A 19,256-nucleotide genomic window follows, 5' to 3' on the forward strand; every position below is an offset into this window, starting at 1 on the left:
AATTAGGCGCGTTCCCGCGCCGAACGTACTGCGCATGCTCCGTTTTGAAATTTCCTGCCGCGCTTTGCGCGAAATGACGTCGCACCGACGTAATTTTTTGAACGGCGACGTGAGATACGTCCTTTCCTATTCCCGGACGTCTTACGCAAAAAAAAAAAATTTAAAATTCGACGCAGGAACGACGGCCATACTTTAACATGGGCTGTCTATTTTTACACCACCTAAATAGCAATCGCAACTTTACGACGGGAAAAGCCGACTAGCAACGACGTAAGAGAATGCGACGAACACGCGTACCTTCGTGGATCGCCGTCAACAGCTAATTAGCATACTAGACGCGGAAAACTACGCAGACTCCACCCAGCGGGCGCCGAAGTATTGCATCCTAAGATCCGAAGGCCTACGAAGCCGTACGCCTGTCGGATCTTAGCCAAATGCCGTCGTAAATTTGTTTGAGAATTCAAAATAAAGATATGACGCGGCAAATTTGAAAGTACGCCGGAGTATCAGCAGATACTCCGGCGTACTTTCTGTGAATCTGGCTCAATGTTTTCATGTGATATGCTGAGTGCACATGGTGAAGTAGAGTCAAAGGCAGGTTTTTATTGGTTGATTTTTGTATTTTTGTATTTTAACAGTAAAGCACTCTCCCATTGAAGTACAGATGTTGGGCAAAACTTAATATTTGGCCAATGCATCTTGTTTGAAAATGGTAGAAAACTATATAGAGGCAACGTGAAAAAGTGAATTAATATGCAAACATGGGTGAATGTAGAGAGAATTTCTAGTGGAATTATTGATAAATAAAATCTATAGGTTTATACACCTGATGTACAAACAAAAATCAAGGCAAAACTAAAGAACATTATTAATCTTTTATTATCTCATAGAGATCATAATACTATACAGATATTTCACAAAGTATTTCATTATGTCATTACAACAGCAAATATTTCATTTCCATAAAACTGGTTTACAAAGGCATTGCCAGCAGGACAAGAACAGACAACAAGGAAAAAGTGCTAATTATTACGTACCAGTAATGGAATGGTTGGATATAAAAAAAAATATGCTCATAACTTTAACTAGACCACTGTAAGAACATGATTCTGCTGATGAAACAAGCCTGGTTCTTTATGTTTGTATGGCAAGACTTGGCAAAAAAAATCACAATGGCATAAAGATAATTAATACATATAGGTAGGTAATGAAGCTTTCTACTAATGTCCCAGAATCCTCAGTATTTTGGCGATATTCACCATATAAGCTTTTGATTTTTATTGATACAGCTTTACTAAGACTTATGGTTTATTCCTTCATATATGACAAATAAAAATAAACAGCTTAATTACTGAAAAGTCTTTCCTGTAACAGGATATTGTTCAGTTTGCACAGTCACAAGGTTAAAAAAAAAAAAAAGTGAATCTCTGGCTTTATAGTAATATTAAGCCGCAAACATCATATATTTATATGCATGTAAAGGTCACAGCATGAAAATTAAGTCCTGATTTTTGCATAGAAGATGGTTTTCCCAGGTTGGATCTCTATTGAGTAGCCATCATAGGAAAGCGCAGTCTGGCAGTCACATGATGCCGCTTGAGTTTCATGGTAAGTCCATACTGGGGAGACATATCCAATTTCTCAACATCTTGTATTGAAAATTGCAACTGCTGGAGCATGGTGGTGAGGAAGAGGAAAACTTCAGCTCTGCCAATGGCTTCACCAACACATCTTCTCTTGCCTAAACCAAAAATCAGGGCTTTTTCCATCTCAGTTTTGTTTAGTGACAAGCCATCTTCATTTAGGAAGCGTTCTGGACTGAATTTGAATGGGTCCTTCCACAGTTTCCTAAGATAGTTGAAGACAAAGTAAGGATATTAAAGTTAAGACAGGCAAAAAATGATATTCTGGCTTATAAAAAGTTGCCGTTTTTAAAGAATCTAAAGCGAGTGTTTATCCAATGACACACCTAGCCAACTTGACTCCCCCCACTCCCAACGCACACACACCAACATCATTTTCAGCAATAATCATGAAACTAAAGTGATCATAAAGGCTCTTTTTATTTAAAATAAAAAAGATGTAATATGTACCTGCTCTGTGCTTTGATACTGGAATCCCCCACCGGACCTCTCTGCTCCTTTTTACTATGTATGCCAGGGCATGCTCCTGAGCTGGGCTGTATGCATCAATAAATATACACAGCTTCAGTAAGCCATAACCCCACTCCCTCCTCACAGAAGTTTGACTGACAGCAGTAAGAGCCTATGGCATCCACTGCTCTGTGTCTCCCATGAGAACATAAAGTGGAGGATTGGTTCTGCAAACTGGACAGCACTGGATCAGCGTTTAGGAACGGGGTGGGAACAGGTAGTGGGGCCTTACCTTAATGCATAGACTGCATTAGGGTAAAAACGTTCACTTTTTAAACTACTTTAAACAAATGTTAATAATAGTCAGAAAAAAAAAAGAGACAGTGAACTGCAAAACGAGGATAGTAACAGCATGCTAAGTAAATAAAACACAAGGGTGTTAAAGCAGTGCACGCAATGCACCATGTTGAATCGTGGGAATATTAGCGGTGTATTTTTAAGTAAGATTCAATGGTTTAATAGTAGCAAACTCCTACAAAAAGATGATATAGGGATGGCGTGTTTTGATAGAGACAACCCTTCATGGGCCTAAATTCTAGTAATGTAGGCTGTAGCATTCAGTACTTTGTACATGTCAGTGAGTTCTCCCTTGCATGAAGGGCTTACTTCTTGCACATTGTGTTTAGCATGCTTCTCGTGGTTAATGTGCACCCCTTTATGGTGGTCAGAGTGTCTTTCCTTTATGGTGGCCAACATATGCCCCCTTTATTACGCCTAACCTGTTCCTCTTCCATTGTGATCAATGTGCATGAATACTTACCTGAGTAGCACTGCACAGGTCCGACGCCACTTCCTTCCAGCCCCCTGTCTCCAGATTGCTAAAAACTACAGCATTGACAGCATTGAGCTGGAAATACCATCTGCCATGCACGGTCTGTATTGAATAGTGCAATTCCCTGACAGTCAGTGCAACTTGCTTTGTAAATGGTTGCACTAGACTAAGGGTACTTGCCGGTAGTACCTTGGTCTGGTGACATCAATATGGACATAAATCTGCCCCAAGTGTAGACTGCCATGTATCAGTCCATCTGGCCCAGCTGTTGCACATGTTTAGTGGCACCCACTAAAGCTCCCTCTAAATAGTGGTACCCAGTGAAACCAATCCCTTGTTGGTTTCATACAATACATTATGGTATCATGCCGATACATTTGCACTCATGCGTACTCTAACTTTAATATCTGACCTTTTACCCAATTTTTTAACAATAGAAACAAAAAAATATAAAATAAAGATACTTACGGGTCATGATTCACTTGCCACTGGTTGATCATTACACATATTCCCTTGGGTATGAAGTATCCATTGAGCACAGTGTCAGAGGTGGTACTGCAAGATAAAAAGACAAACATCTTACATCTAAGTCGCAAAAATGTAGTGGACGACTTTTTATATTATTTACTTAGGTATCTAAAGCCAAAACTCAGCGTTTTAATCACAGATTGATTAAAAACTTTGTCAGTTACTTTTTACATCTGCATGCCATGGGGATTGGACATTCCCTTCACTTCCTGTCCTATAGACACAACAGGAAGTAAGAGGAATTCTTGCTAAAGTGAGAGAAATCCCCTTTTATACAGTTGTCAGCAGAACAGATGTCTCCTTCTTTCCTTTTATACTAGACTGTCTAGACAACCTATTTATGGCATTTAAAAAGTATAACTGTAATCTTTGTTCAGTTCCTTGGAACTCAATTATTCTGGGGCAGCTTGCCAGAATATTGGACAAGGTATTGCAAGAACTGATAAGTAACTAATATGCATACAGGATACCTTGAGTGAACAATAATCTTTCACAGCAATAGTATACTTGTTTACTACCATTATAATCACCTACAGTGGTAGTAAATCCAAAACCGAAAATGTAATAATATATTGCAAATTACTAATCCCCTTAGATGTGGTGGTGGCATCAATTTTGTTTTTTTAGGCTTTCTGCCTTTCTGTTTTCACCTGGTGATCTAGCCAGTAACACACCTCCTGTATTAGAGTGCCCCCACTCTGGATGAAGGAGCACAAGGGGCACCTTTGGACAGCAGCACTGTTAATCAGGAGGGAAATGTTAGATGTACTAGCAGATTTAGATGGACTAACAAATTGAAGCAAATCTTCAGCTAACACTTTTTTTTACTTTTGGGATAATGGTTTTTCATAAATTAATAAAAACTGTCCATTGTAAGCAAACCCTGTCAGTGGTAAATTGTTTGTTTTAACCCACTAACTATAAAACAAGTGCAGCCATCACATCTAAGAATTTCTTTTGCTTTTGGGTTTGATATCACTTTAATATAAATTGATTGACTCTTTGAGATTTAAAAGCTATAAACCTATGCACCTTTCTGTTTTTTCTTTATAACTACATACACTTTTTACCTTTATTAGAACTTGTAATGCTGTTTGTACTTACCAGTGTGGAATTGTAAAGGGAAGAAAGGATGAATGACGGAACATCTCCAAGATGAAGGCTTCTGTATAGGGCAGCTGAGATCTGTCGGACAATTTGGGCCTCCGTTCTCTGCCGATGACCTGATCTGTTACAGAATACAAAAAGTACATATTTAAAACTAATCTGTATAAAATTTAGAAAATGCCATGTAATGCGGCTAGTCTTTTTCTTTTATGACTGTCCATATAATTTGTTAGCTTTTACTGCCATCTATTTGTATTTAATAATTAGCTTCAGTCTGGCAATACAGTTATTGGTCTGCGGAGGAGGTTCTGAAAACATGCCATCCCATTAGATGTTCTGTAAATGTAATCAAAGATGGCAGTATATCAGCTGACCTATTGTTCTATGTCACAGGGGCGTCTGCATACAGAAGCCACAGACAGTCCCCTTATACCCTCAATGGGTTGTCGGCAGGGGAAACTGCAGGTGATTTTAAATGCAAATCAATGGACATCAAATGTAAAAAACACATTGTAAAACACAATTGGGCATACAAGTATAAGTATACCTTTACTGGGTCGGCTACAGATCAGGTTTTAAAGCTCAAGTCACTTAAAGGGATGCTTATACTTGTGAAAGTGTATAGTGTGACAGTCAATAAACCGATGAAATCCCCTTAAAGGGGTAGTGTATTTTCATAAAAAAAGTCAGCCCCTTTCCGCCCATTTTTATCCCAAGCTTGGTGCATGTCTAAGGCCTCGTACACACAACCGTTTTCCTCAACAGAATCCATCAAGAAACTTGGTGGCAGAGCTTTTTTGCAGAGGAAAACGGACGTGTGTATGTTTTTCATTGAAAAAAACGTTGTGGAACTCGATGAGAAAAAATAAGTTCTCTTTTTCCTCGTCGGGAGTCTCAATTTCCTCGTCGTGTTTCTCGTCGAAAACCAGCCCGACGAGGAACACGACGAGGAAATTGAGACTCGACGAGGAAAAAGAGAACTTGTTCGTGTGTATGCTTAGAAACCCGCACATGCTCAGAAGGGTGGCGCCAGTGGAATCAAACTTCCCCTTTATAGTGCCGTCGAACGTATTTTACGTCACCGCATTTGAGAACGACGAGATTTTGTCTTGACCGTGTGTAAGCAAAGAAAGCTTGTCAAGATTCTCGACAAGCCTAACAAGGAACTCGTCGGGGAAAACTATGTTTCATTTACGACAAGTTCCTCGGTCATGTGTACGAGGCCTATGGGTGGCCATTATTCTCTATGGCCAGGGCCAGTGCTATACTATGTAAACTATTTTAGAGACAGCTGGTGCTCCACATACTGTCAACCCTACCTATTCTTGGGCAGACCAAGAGGTGAACTTCGTATCGGAAGTATGTACTTAAACTGACTCATTTTATAGAGAATAACCTTTATCTTCTAAAATGCACTTACCATTTAAACTAAGAAACAAGAAATCTGCACTTTTAAGCTACTGAATGCTGTTGTTTTATGTGATTAAAATACTAAGGATACATACATAGATTTGTGGCAGTACAAGTTCAGTGACATTCTCTTATAGATATTATGTAATAACAAATGTTGAGAATGAGATAACTTCACTTCTATAGGAATAAATACAACTACTAAAGAGTATTCCAGATGAATTATAATCATGATTTGAAATTCCCCTCTTCGGTCCTACAAGCTATTCTCTTCCCTAAACATTATTATGTTACTATTGTGTAACTTACCCAGTTCATTCTGTATTTTGTCTTGTATTTTGGGATTAGCCACAAGATATGTCAGAGACCATGACAAGGCAGTAGTTACAGTGTCAAATCCTAAAAAAAGGAATAAAAGATATTACAATTTTATATTATGTATTAGTAAACAGTATAATACCAGATTGGCAACGTATACATGTAAATCATTTAATTTCCAGGACATCAAAATAAAGTAACTACTGTAAGGCCACATGTTCCCTATCATTAAAAGCCACAGACAATATTCATGAATATAACTAAGCAGTGAGAGTGTGACAGAACATAAGATAAACTATTTATCATTGGATTAGCCTTTGCTGTTTTGTACAGTACATCCTTTAGTTTTGTGCTGTCAAATATGTATATCTGGGAAAATTCTGGGTAGGATCCAGTGCAAAAGCCTTCAGTAAGCCAAACGCTGTAGAATTTAATGGTCTGAAGTGGGGTGGTGGAAGTGGCACAATTGAGGGGGGGGGGGTATAAAATGATCTGTCTGGCTGCTATATGGAACTAAACCAATTTACTGTATGTAACAGCTTTTCCAAGACAGTTACATTTAAGGCATGCCATAAATAATAACTGTCACAGTTGTTGTGCTTTCAACCAAACTGTCAAACCGTCAATTGGCTAGAATCATAATTGATCACATGTAAAACACCCTGGCCCCTGCAGATAAAACAGAGGCTAAGATTTCAGCCTCCTTGGCAATGATAGGGTTTAGTTCTGCTTTAATATAGAAGTTCATGGCTCTGGGACCAGTGATTATTTTAAGCGTAGTTACTAGTAAGTCTAATGTCGCGTACACACGATCATTTTTCGGGTTGTAAAAATTTACGCTTTTTAAAAATGTAATTTAAAACGATCTTGTTTGGGTTTCAGAGCATTTTTCGGGTTCTGAAAAACGACAAATTTTTTTTTTGAACATGCTATATTTTTTCACGACGTTTTAAATAATGTTGTTTTTCGGGTTGTAAAAAATGATCGTGTGTGGGCTTTAACGACGTGAAAAACCCACGCATGCTCAAAAGCAAGTTATGAGACGGGAGCGCTCGTTCTGGTAAAACTACCGTTCGTAATGGAGTAAGCACATTCATCACACTGTAACAGAGAGAAAAGCGTGAATCGTCTTTTACTAACACGAAATCAGCAAAAGTAGCCCCAAGGGTGGCGTCATCCGCATGGAACTTCCCCTTTGTAGTGCCGTCGTATGTGTTGTACGTCACCGTGCTTTGCTAGAGCATTTTTTTTCCACCATCGTGTGTGGGCAACGTCGTTTTATGAAGTTGAAAAAAAAACGTTGTTTTTTCTAGAGCCTGAAAAACTTTGTTTTTTACAACTCGAAAAATGATCGTGTGTACGCGGCATTAGTCCTAGCAAGTGCTATTGTTGCAGCAGCATTACACCATCACCCACCAAAGTATGAATGGTTAAACTACAAAAAATACTCAATATCGCCACTGGTTAGTTTATAATCACATGTTTGAGTAGCTACAATTAAAATATTCTTCTGCAAAAACATCACACTTACCAGCCCCAAAAAGGTCATTAACAATGTTGATAATCTTCTGATCTGATAGCTGCACGTTGGAATTTTCATCTACTTTCTTTTCTTGAGAGTTTTGAATTAGAGAATCAGTAATATCTCGAACAGCATTCTAAAATAAAAGTATAAAGCATTCAAATGTTGACAGTAGATAAAATGCTGTACTATTTAGCAACATTGCCTAACTTGCTGGCAAATTTTTACTGGTTATATTTTGTAACGGAATGACCCGGGACACCCAGAGACTTTGTGAGGATGGGGGATACTCCTGTGTCAGCGTCACTGATAACTCTTGGGTCTGAGTCCACCCTGTGCCCTTTGGGCATGGGGTGGCAAGTGAATCATAATTCATGTATTGCATGAGATGGGACAATTTTGAGATACTGCAAGATGTTGGCCCAACCAGTCAATAGTGACTCATTCTATGATTAGCCCTGACTAGTGACATGCTAATTGAGTCAGGCTCCTGGAAGACATTTGATTGTGTGATAACACTGTCTAAAGCCTATTGATGCTCAGAGGTGTGAATAGGTGTCAAGCTGTATGCGGAGACGGAGCGTCTGCCTAGGGAACTCAGTGTGTGATGGGGTTTTGTTCGATATGCTGTTAATGAAGGAATGTTTAGTAATTAGCCTTAGTGTGTGGGTGGGGAGTTGATTGTTCCTTTAATGCCTTGTACTGTATATAAGACTGAAAGAAACCATTAAAATTGTCTTCATTTGAAACAAGTACAGAGCTGCGTGTCTCGTCTTGATTCTGGGGAAATGGGAGGCCTGCTGGTTTGACTGTGTGTCAGATGAGCTGTCGTGGATGTGATGGAAGGTCGTAAACTGTGGTGACCGTTACATATTTTATGTAGTAAAGTTTTGTAAGTGTTCTTTCATCTGACTTGCACTACTTTCTCTAAGATACTTTTTTATGCAAGATAGCAAAACTTTCTTCATAAAGAATTTGTCTTCCATATACTGTACAAAACATAATGTAGTATTGTGTATGTGAAATATGTTTGTATTGAGCTCTTACCTTATCATATGTTTCGTAATGCTCATGAACAATCTTTTGTATGAAGTCCACAAACTTTTTGTTGATGTCCACAAATCTTTTCATGGTTCGGCTTGGGAGATATTGAAGGATAGGGATAAAATCTGCAGGGTTTCCTGAGGCAGCTGCTGCTCCAAACTCATCGGTCAGGTTGACAATGTCAAGGAATTTTTGATCATCATGGTTGTAGCGTCTTCCAAAACATATCGCACAAACGACATTGGCTACAGAAACCACCACGTATCTATAGGGGTCAAATTCTCCTTGTTCTTCAATGAGCTGCTGGAATTTTCTGACAAGGTATTCTGCTTCTTTACTTATATGTTCTTCCAACAGAGATGTACCAGAAGATGTGAGGGAGGGGGAAATAGCAAAGGTCTTAAGGGCATTATGTGCCAACCTGCGACGGGCTTTCCATACCTCACCAGAATCTTGGCTAAATGTTAAACTTTGTCCATCACCGATCAGGCGAAAGGTAAAGAGGTCAGGGCGTCCCATAAACACCTCAGCTTGCTTTATCAAAGCCTGACGGATTGTTTCCAGTCCACTTAGCACTAGCACAGGCTTTGTGCCTATCTGAATTTGAAGCACATCACCATAAACCTCACTCATCTTGGTAAGACTGAGATGGGGATTCTTGCTTAATGAGAGAATATTTCCTATTAATGGCAGAGGAAATGGCCCAGGCATTCTTTTTGTACCAGGAGGTACCCTCTGACTGTAGGATTTGAAGATTAGGAAAACCACAGAGAAGACCACAGAGGCAAGAAGCACCTCTGTGGCTGATATCTTAAAGTAGCTGGCCACATTCATCATATTGCCTAAGAAAAACAAAATAGAGAAAGCTGTTATAAAAAACTTAATGATAGGGGAAAAAATGATAGTCTGACCTTCTACTCACAACAGCTCGTAATTGTCTTATATTTATAAATCATCATATATTTAGTCAAGCAACCAAAATGCATACATTAACCAGTAGGGTATTTAGTACACAATTTAGAAGTAAAAATGTATTAGACAATTTAGAATTTAGGATTAACTAGAAATAGCTTAGGGTATAAGAGTTTGATTGACATCTTTGTTATATAATGTGCCAGCACCATCTATGATGTGACTTGACTAACGAAGAATAACAGCAGTTACAATATGACTATGATTAAAAACGTTTCCCCTTTTCTTCATAGAAGAAAGGAATTGGTATCCTACAAAGCTGGTTCTTCAACTGGTCAACACAATCAATACCCAGAGCCGGTGCCTGGCTTGGCTGTGTATGAACATATAAGGACTTGTGTCTATGGGGCTAACTAAGCAACCTATTAGATTCATATGCACTCAGGTAAGCTTTTACACTATGGAGATGTTGGCAAATCTAAAGTAGATTTAAACACTCAGAATGCAATATGTATGGCCAGTTCATCATAGCAAGATTAAGTGTAATGAGTTAAAAAGGTTAATTCTATATCTTTTTACAATGTTTTTCTGAATCCTAGATACTGTCACATACATGACACAATTCATATATGGTATATATGGTAATGCTTGTAAAAACTTGTCCGTGATTTAATTACCTGACATCAAAGAAAGTATATACATTACATAAGGTGTGAAGTAGAAAATCATTCATGTTTAAGTCACAGATTGAACATTAAGTAGTTTAGGTAGCCTTTGATGGTCATTTTAAGAAGATTAAAAGGTGTAGCTGCATATAATGTCTCCTTTAAACACTTTAACCAGTCCACATTTTGTTGATCTTGACAAATACTCTTTGATTTTATTTTTATTGTACCATAGGAAAAAGGATTTTTTTTCCCTCATTGTGATAATGAGATAATGTGGTTAATGACCAATCTAAGTCTGATATCCAAGCTCTTGGATCATGGCCAATCCTTGTCTGACATCCAAGCTCTTGGATCATGGCCAATCCTTGTCTGACATCCAAGTGCTTTGATAATGGTCAATCCATGTGTGACATCCAAGTGCTTGGATAATGGTCAATCCATGTCTGACATCCAAGCTCTTGGATCATGGTCAATCCATGTGTGACATCCAAGCTCTTGGATCATGGTCAATCCATGTGTGACATCCAAGTACTTGGATAATGGTCAATCCATGTCTGACATCCAAGCTCTTGGATCATGGCCAATCCATGTTTGACATCCAAGTGTTTGGATAATGGTCAATCCATGGCAGACATCCAAGTGCTTGGATAATTGTGAATCCATGTTGGACATCCAAGTGCTTGGATATTGATCAATCCATGTCTAACATTCAACCTTGTGGATCATGACTAATCCTTGTCTGACATCCAAGTGCTTGGATAATGGTCAATCCATGTCTGACATCTAAGCATTTTATTAAGGGTGGGTGCAACTATTGATTAGACAAGCTGGAACCTTTTGTCTGATCCTCTACACCTCTTCAGCCAAGAACAGAGGTAATGTGACACACCCAATTACTGTCTTTGTAATGTGTGACCAGCAAACAGTGATCTCAGCACTCTGAAATATTGAGTGTATTGAGTGTATCAAGAGTATCAGCTTTCAGTATCAAACATTTCAGCACTCTATAATCTATGTCTGGGTTTAGATTTTCAGGGATTTGAGGTTAGGGTTCAGTGTTAGAGTTAAGTGTTATAATTGTTCTGGTCAGGCTACTTTTTAAAGGTCACTTTTCGCACTTATGCCATGTGAAACTTAAGTGTTAAAGGCTTACTTTAAGACTTTAACACTAAAAGTTTACGAGCAGCAACTTGATGAGAAATACTTTTTTAATTTGTTCTTTTTTTCCCCCTTTTTTTTCTTTTTTTATTTGTTCTTGACACAAAAAATATGTATATTGCAAATGACCTTGGTCAGGAATGATGCCGATAACCCCTGCATTATAAGGAATATATTATATAATGATGCAGGTATGCAGACAGATAACTACTAAGAACTGAACTGACAGGACCATGCAAGAAAAAATATTGGGAGCTAAGAACTTCATGCACACTGGCTGGTGAATGCTCTCCCAGATGGTCAAAACGCTACTGCTGTTGGTAATGATACATTTGTACCTAATTACATGCTGTAAGATTACCTTAAGCATTTAAAGGAAATGTAAAATATTACAAAATTTTGTTTTGGATGTGAAAGTTATCAGCTTAATGTAAATAATCTGATTAATATGTGTTCATAATTCAAATAAACTTTCTGTAGTTTGTACATGTATGTTCTTGACTACTGCTTCCTAATCAGCAGCACAGTGGTGATGGTTTACTATTGCTCTGCTCCATTGTAAAGGCCTAGTTCACACGGATGGCTAGGGGGCAGCAAAAATATACAGTTTATCCATGTTTTTTACCACTCCCTGACATGGCGGTTGCTCAGGTCTATACACAGCCATGTTGCTGCTTTAAATAGCCATGTTGCATTTGCAGGCATTCCACTTACCAAATGTGTCTATTGAGGTCAATAGGACTGATCTGCAACCAAGTGCCAAACAGTTGGCATGCAATTATGGCTTGGTATCTCAAAATCTATTCCCCATTGGGATAGAGGGGGGGAAATAAAAAAAAAAACAGGCATTCAAGGAGTGGCAGTATCATTTCTTAAATGTCTAACCGCCACTGATATGCCTCTAAAATGCAATCCACCATGGCTCATTAGGCACTTTTTCAGTTTTGGGATTGGGGTTGACTATAGTAATTATTTCCTGATTGGCATCCACAAGTCCGGCTAATGTACAGAATATGTATATTTTGTCCAGATTAAGATGTGCAACATATCCCATTTGCATCATATGTTTTGCCCTTCATGACCTCCCTATAAAAATGCTATTAGCTTTAAACATTTCAGTATCACTGACGAAAAATAGAAAAATAAGTCCTAATTTATACCTTTTTTTAAGGTCACTTATTGAAAGCATTAAAGCCAGAGGATTATAATGACAGCCCTTTTCAGCATTTTCATGACAGGACAGAAATGGAAAAAGACCAACTCTCCATGTAACAATTCCAATCTTTTAAAGCAGAAGAGTTCTAGCTTTTACAATAAAACAAAGCAAACAATCTGGCTATCACTCAGATCACGCCTGTATATAATAATCAAGCAGGTGTCTGTAATCCTGCTGTATTAAAATACTCCAATACTAAACTGTATATTTTTAAAGTCAAAGTTTAAAAACAACCAACCTAAACAAAAAATAAAATAGACAAACACTAAAAAATATTTCTTAATTAGGGTTCCCCCCTCTGGAATGTGCAAGAGGTCTCTGGTTGCCATCCCACGTGTGAATCTATACAATGCCTAAAAGAATTACCAGTGTACTGCAAACGAGATTAACAGAACATAAGGAACTCATTTTCCAGTATATGAAAGCTTTCCTCTCTTTAAATCCTCATTATATTAAGAAAGATGCATATCATAAGAGAACATACATAAAAACTATCCAGTATGTGTGTTGTACCACCTGACTCACATCAGTAGGGCAATTAAACAGTGTCTTGTGAATGATGATCAGCAGTGCAGGTAGGACAGTGTCTTGTGAATGATAATCAGAAGAGCAGATAGGTAGGACAGTGTAGAGAGGATGACTAGCAGTGCAAGTAGGACAGTGTATAGAGGATAATGACCAGCAATGCAGGTAGGACAGTGTATAGAGAATAATGACCAGCAGTGCAGGTAGGACAGTGTATAGAGAATAATGACCAGCAGTGCAGGTAGGACAGTGTATAGAGAATAATGACCAGCAGTGCAGGTAGGACAGTGTATAGAGGATAATGACCAGTAATGCAGGTAGGACAGTGTATAGAGGATAATGACCAGTATTGCAGGTAGGACAGTGTATAGAGGATAATGACAATCAGTGCAGGTAGGACAGTGTATAGAGGATAATGACCAGCAGTGCAGGTAGGACAGTGTAGAGAGGATGACCAGCAGTGCAGGTAGGACAGTGTATAGAGAATAATGACCAGAAGTGCAGGTAGGACAGTGTATAGAGGATACTGACCAGCAGTGCAGATAGGACAGTGTATAGAGGATAATGACCATCAGTGCAGGTAGGACAGTGTAGAGAGGATGACCAGCAGTGCAGGTAGGACAGTGTATAGAGGATAATGACCAGTAATGCAGGTAGGACAGTGTATAGAGGATAATGACCAGTAATGCAGGTAGGACAGTGTAGAGAGGATGACCAGCAGTGCAGGTAGGACAGTGTATAGAGAATAATGACCAGCAGTGCAGGTAGGACAGTGTATAGAGGATAATGACCAGCAGTGCAGGTAGGACAGTGTATAGAGAATAATGACCAGCAGTGCAGGTAGGACAGTGTATAGAGGATAATGACCAGCAGTGCAGGTAGGACAGTGTATAGAGGATAATGACCAGCAGTGCAGGTAGGACAGTGTATAGAGGATAATGACCAGCAGGTAGGACAGTGTATAGAGAATAATGTCCAGCAGTGCAGGTAGGACAGTGTATAGAGGATAATGACCAGCAGTGCAGGTAGGACAGTGTATAGAGCATAATGACCAGTATTGCAGGTAGGACAGTGTATAGAGGATAATGACCAGTAATGTAGGTAAGACAGTGTATAGAGGATAATGACCAGTAATGTAGGTAGGACAGTGTATAGAGGATAATGACCAGTAATGTAGGTAGGACAGTGTATAGAGGATAATGACCAGCAGTGCAGGTAGGACAGTGTACAGAGGATAATGACCAGCAGTGCAGGTAGGACAGTGTATAGAGGATAATGACCAGCAGTGCAGGTAGGACAGTGTATAGAGGATAATGACCAGTAATGCAGGTAGGACAGTGTATAGAGAATAATGACCAGCAGTGCAGGTAGGACAGTGTATAGAGAATAATGACCAGCAGTGCAGGTAGGACAGTGTACAGAGGATAATGACCAGCAGTGTAGGTAGGACAGTGTATAGAGGATAATGACCAGCAGTGCAGGTAGGACAGTGTATAGAGGATAATGACCAGTAATGCAGGTAGGACAGTGTATAGAGAATAATGACCAGCAGTGCAGGTAGGACAGTGTATAGAGGATAATGACCAGTAATGTAGGTAAGACAGTGTATAGAGGATAATGACCAGTAATGTAGGTAGGACAGTGTATAGAGGATAATGACCAGTAATGTAGGTAGGACAGTGCATAGAGGATAATGACCAGCAGTGCAGGTAGGACAGTGTACAGAGGATAATGACCAGCAGTGCAGGTAGGACAGTGTATAGAGGATAATGACCAGCAGTGCAGGTAGGACAGTGTATAGAGGATAATGACCAGCAGTGCAGGTAGGACAGTGTATAGAGGATAATGACTAGTGATGCAGATAGGACAGTGTATAGATAATAATGACCAGTGATGCAGATAGGACAGTGTATAGATAATAATGACCAGTAATGCAGGTAGGACAGTGTATAGAGGCTACTGACCAGCAGTGCAGGTAGGGCAGTGCATAGAAAATAATGACCAGCAGTGCAGGTAGGACAGTGTATAGAGAATAAGTAGGACAGTGTATAGAGAATAATAATAATCAGTGCAGGTAGGACAGTGTATAGAGAATACTAATAATCAGTGCAGGTAGGACAGTGTATAGAGAATAATAATAATCAGTGCAGGTAGGACAGTGTATAGAGAATAATGACAATCAGTGCAGGTAGGTGTCTAGCGGTAGTCCATACATACCGGTTATCCCAGATGTGAAGCTCATTGCTCTTAGCTCCAGGTAATACTCTGCCTGTACCCTGCTGTGAGTACCAGTGTGCAGTATAGTCTGCAAGCTTTTATATACACCTCGCTGACTCCTGATTGGACTGAGCTCCTCCTCACATGACCATCCTCCTGGAGAGCCGCCACCAGGCTCATCATTAACTGCAATGTAAATGGTTGCGTGAAGAACAGGAACCTCCTAGGAGCCATTCATTCCGAGAACAGATCTAATAGTCAGATAAGCATGCGATGGGGCGGCTCCGTCATTAGAAAGTACATAGAGACATGCGATCACGCTACACACGCTGAGTAAAGTGCTAGACTTCTGTCTGGAATGAAGGTAGATGTCCGCATGGAATGGGAACACTTATACCTGCAGTGCACACGGCTACACCTATCACACCTTTCATACCAATACTTGTATCGGGCTCATACCATCACTTGTATTGGGCTCATACCATCACTTGTATCGGGCTCATACCATCCCTTGCCTTGTATTGGGCTCATACCATCCCTTGTATTGGGCTCATACCATCCCTTGTATCGGGCTCATACCATCACTTGTATTGGGCTCATACCATCCCTTGTATCGGGCTCATACCATCCCTTGTATCGGGCTCATACCATCACTTGTATTGGGTTTATACCATCCCTTGTATCGGGCTCATACCATCCCTTGTATCGGGCTCATACCATCACTTGTATTGGGTTTATACCATCCCTTGTATTGGGCTCATACCATCCCTTGTATTGGGCTCATACCATCCCTTGTATTGGGCTCATACCGTCACTTGTATCGGGCTCATACCGTCACTTGTATTGGGTTTATACCATCCCTTGTATCGGGCTCATACCATCCCTTGTATCGGGCTCATACCATCCCTTGTATCGGGCTCATACCATCCCTTGTATCGGGCTCATACCATCACTTGTATTGGGTTTATACCATCACTTGTATTAGGCTCAGTATATCACTTGTATGGGGGTCAGTATATCACTTGGGCTCAGTATATCACTTGTATGGGGGTCAGTATATCACTTGTATGGGGGTCAGTATATCACTTGTATGGGGGTCAGTATATCACTTGTATGGGGGTCAGTATATCACTTGAATGGGGCTCAGTATATCACTTGTATGGGGGTCAGTATATCACTTGTATGGGGGTCAGTATATCACTTGGGCTCAGTATATCACTTGTATGGGGGTCAGTATATCACTTGTATGGGGGTCAGTATATCACTTGTATGGGGGTCAGTATATCACTTGTATGGGGGTCAGTATATCACTTGTATGGGGGTCAGTATATCACTTGTATGGGGGTCAGTATATCACTTGTATTGGGCTCAGTATATCACTTGTATGGGCTCAGTATAACACTTGTATGGGGCTCAGTATAACACTTGTATGGGGGTCAGTATATCACTTGTATGGGGGGCAGTATATCACTTGTATGGGGGGCAGTATATCACTTGTATGGGGGTCAGTATATCACTTGTATGGGGCTCAGTATATCACTTGTATTGGGCTCAGTATATCACTTGTATGGGGCTCAGTATATCACTTGTATGGGGGTCAGTATATCACTTGTATTGGGCTCAGTATATCACTTGTATGGGCTCAGTATAACACTTGTATGGGGGGTCAGTATATCACTTGTATGGGGGTCAGTATATCACTTGTATGGGGCTCAGTATAACACTTGTATGGGGGTCAGTATATCACTTGTATGGGGGGCAGTATATCACTTGTATGGGGGTCAGTACAGTATATCACTTGTATGGGGGTCAATATATCACTTGTATGGGGGTCAATATATCACTTGTATGGGGGTCAGTATATCACTTGTATGGGGCTCAGTATATCACTTGTATGGGGGTCAGTATATCACTGGGCTCAGTATATCACTTGTATGGGGCTCAGTATATCACTTGTATGGGGGTCACCGGGTCAGTATATCACTTGTATGGGGGTCAGTATATCACTTGTATGGGGCTCATGATATATTTTTAATGGGTGTCATCAGTTGTATGGGACTCATTTCATTGTCATACCATCCGTTGTATGCGGCTCAAGATTTCACCAGTGTGTATACCATCAGTTGCATCATTGCATGGGTCCGATATAACTTGTATAGGGCTATATCTTTTGTATAGGGCTCATCAGTTGTACATCATTCATTATATTATTTGTACAGGGCTCATCAGTTTTATGGGTCTGATGATATATTTTGCATAGATCTCATACTATTAGCTTTATGGGTCTCATGATGTCTTATGTATAGGGCTCATCATCAGTTTTATGGGTCTGATGATATCTTTTGTATTGGGGCCATGCCATTAGTTTTATGGGACTCATCAGTCGTATGGGTCTCATGATATTTTTTTTGTATGGGACTCATACCATCAGTATGAGTATGTATGGGACTCATTATATTATAAGTATAGAGCTCATACCATCAGTTTTATTGCTGATATCTTTGGTATGGGCTCATTATATCATTTGTACAGGGTTAATTTAATCAGTAGTATGGGGCTCATGATATCACTTGTGTAGGGCTCATACCAACAGTTGTGTGTGGCAAGTACCTGCTATGAAGCATTGTAATATCTCTGAATAGAAGCTACAGATAAGTCCTGACACCTTTTCATACATATCACATCTCATTGCTTTATTCTATACATATAATAAACGTATCCTGATCGTTACAAGCAACTAGAAGTTATATCAAGTGATTAAGCTGTATCTTATCAGGACACATGTGGTCGGAAGATAATGATGTATAAGTGAACACCATCACATATCAGTATACTATACAGTGATGACTTTGATAAACTTTTTTTTTAATCAAAGTGAAGGTTCTCAACTATTGCATCTGGGTACAAACTGCAAAGAGCACATTGCCACTCATTGTACTGGTATGTTCATTTAAATTGATATATGGCAACTTTGTAATACAAAAACATAGGTTATTAATAACAAAGCAGAGATTATTGGTAAAACAGTGTGCCATATATATCTAGAGGCAGTCACCCTAATGGAAAATAATTGCACTAGAGGTCACTAGACTACATGGGTTAATTATCTATCTATCTATCTATCTATCTATCTATCTATCTATCTATCTATCTATCTATCTATCATCTATCTATCTATCTATCTATCGGCCAGATCCACGAAGCGCGGCGCTTCTTAACGGCCGGCGTAGTGTATCTCAGATACACTACGCCGCCGTAACTTACAGCGTATTTCCAGTATTCTCAAAGAATTTGCGCCGTAAGTTACGGCGGCGTAGTGTAACTGTGTCGGCGTAAGGGCGCGCAATTCAAATGGATGAGATGGGGGTGTGTTTTATGGTAAAACGTCTTGACCCGACGTAAATGACGTTTTTTCTAAACGGCGCATGCGCCGTCCGTGGGGGTATCCCAGTGCGCATTCTCGAAATTAATCCGCAACAAGCCAATGCTTACGACGTGAACGTCATTCTACGCAAAGCCCTATTCGCAAGCGACTTACGCAAACGGCGTAAAATTTTCAAAATTCGACGCGGGAATGACTTCCATACTTAACATAGGATACGCCTCATATAGCAGGGGTAACTATACACCGAAAAAAGCATTACGGAAACTACATAAAAAAATATGCGCCGGCCGGACGTACGTACGTTCGTGGATCGCCGTATCT

At 39.7% G+C, this 19,256-nt stretch overlaps 1 protein-coding gene across 1 annotated transcript; it reads right to left on the reverse strand.

Moving 5' to 3' along the window:
• Positions 1–856: 856 nt before the first annotated feature.
• Positions 857–15,765, reverse strand: LOC120931469 (cytochrome P450 1A5). The gene is made up of 7 exons (XM_040342956.1): positions 15,551–15,765; positions 8,858–9,696; positions 7,820–7,946; positions 6,280–6,369; positions 4,558–4,681; positions 3,394–3,480; positions 857–1,848 (listed from the first exon to the last, which is right to left on the reverse strand). Exons 1-7 carry the CDS (start codon positions 15,573–15,575, stop codon positions 1,545–1,547), a joined length of 1,596 nt encoding a protein of 531 aa, XP_040198890.1. The 5' UTR covers positions 15,576–15,765; the 3' UTR covers positions 857–1,544.
• Between the last annotated feature and the right edge of the window lie 3,491 nt (positions 15,766–19,256).

Source organism: Rana temporaria, chromosome 3 (assembly GCF_905171775.1).
Source record: "Rana temporaria chromosome 3, aRanTem1.1, whole genome shotgun sequence".
NCBI classification, from domain to species: Eukaryota; Metazoa; Chordata; class Amphibia; order Anura; family Ranidae; genus Rana; species Rana temporaria.

Bases quoted from the DNA above. Each gene is read 5' to 3' on its own strand.
- LOC120931469 (XM_040342956.1), bottom strand. From the start codon at position 15,575: ATGAGCTTCACATCTGGGATAACCG. The intron at 9,697-15,550 runs GTATGTATGGAC...TGTTTTTCTTAG, and splicing joins CTTCACATCTGGGATAACCG to GCAATATGATGAATGTGGCC. The intron at 7,947-8,857 runs GTAAGAGCTCAA...CTTTTATTTTAG, and splicing joins ATTACGAAACATATGATAAG to AATGCTGTTCGAGATATTAC.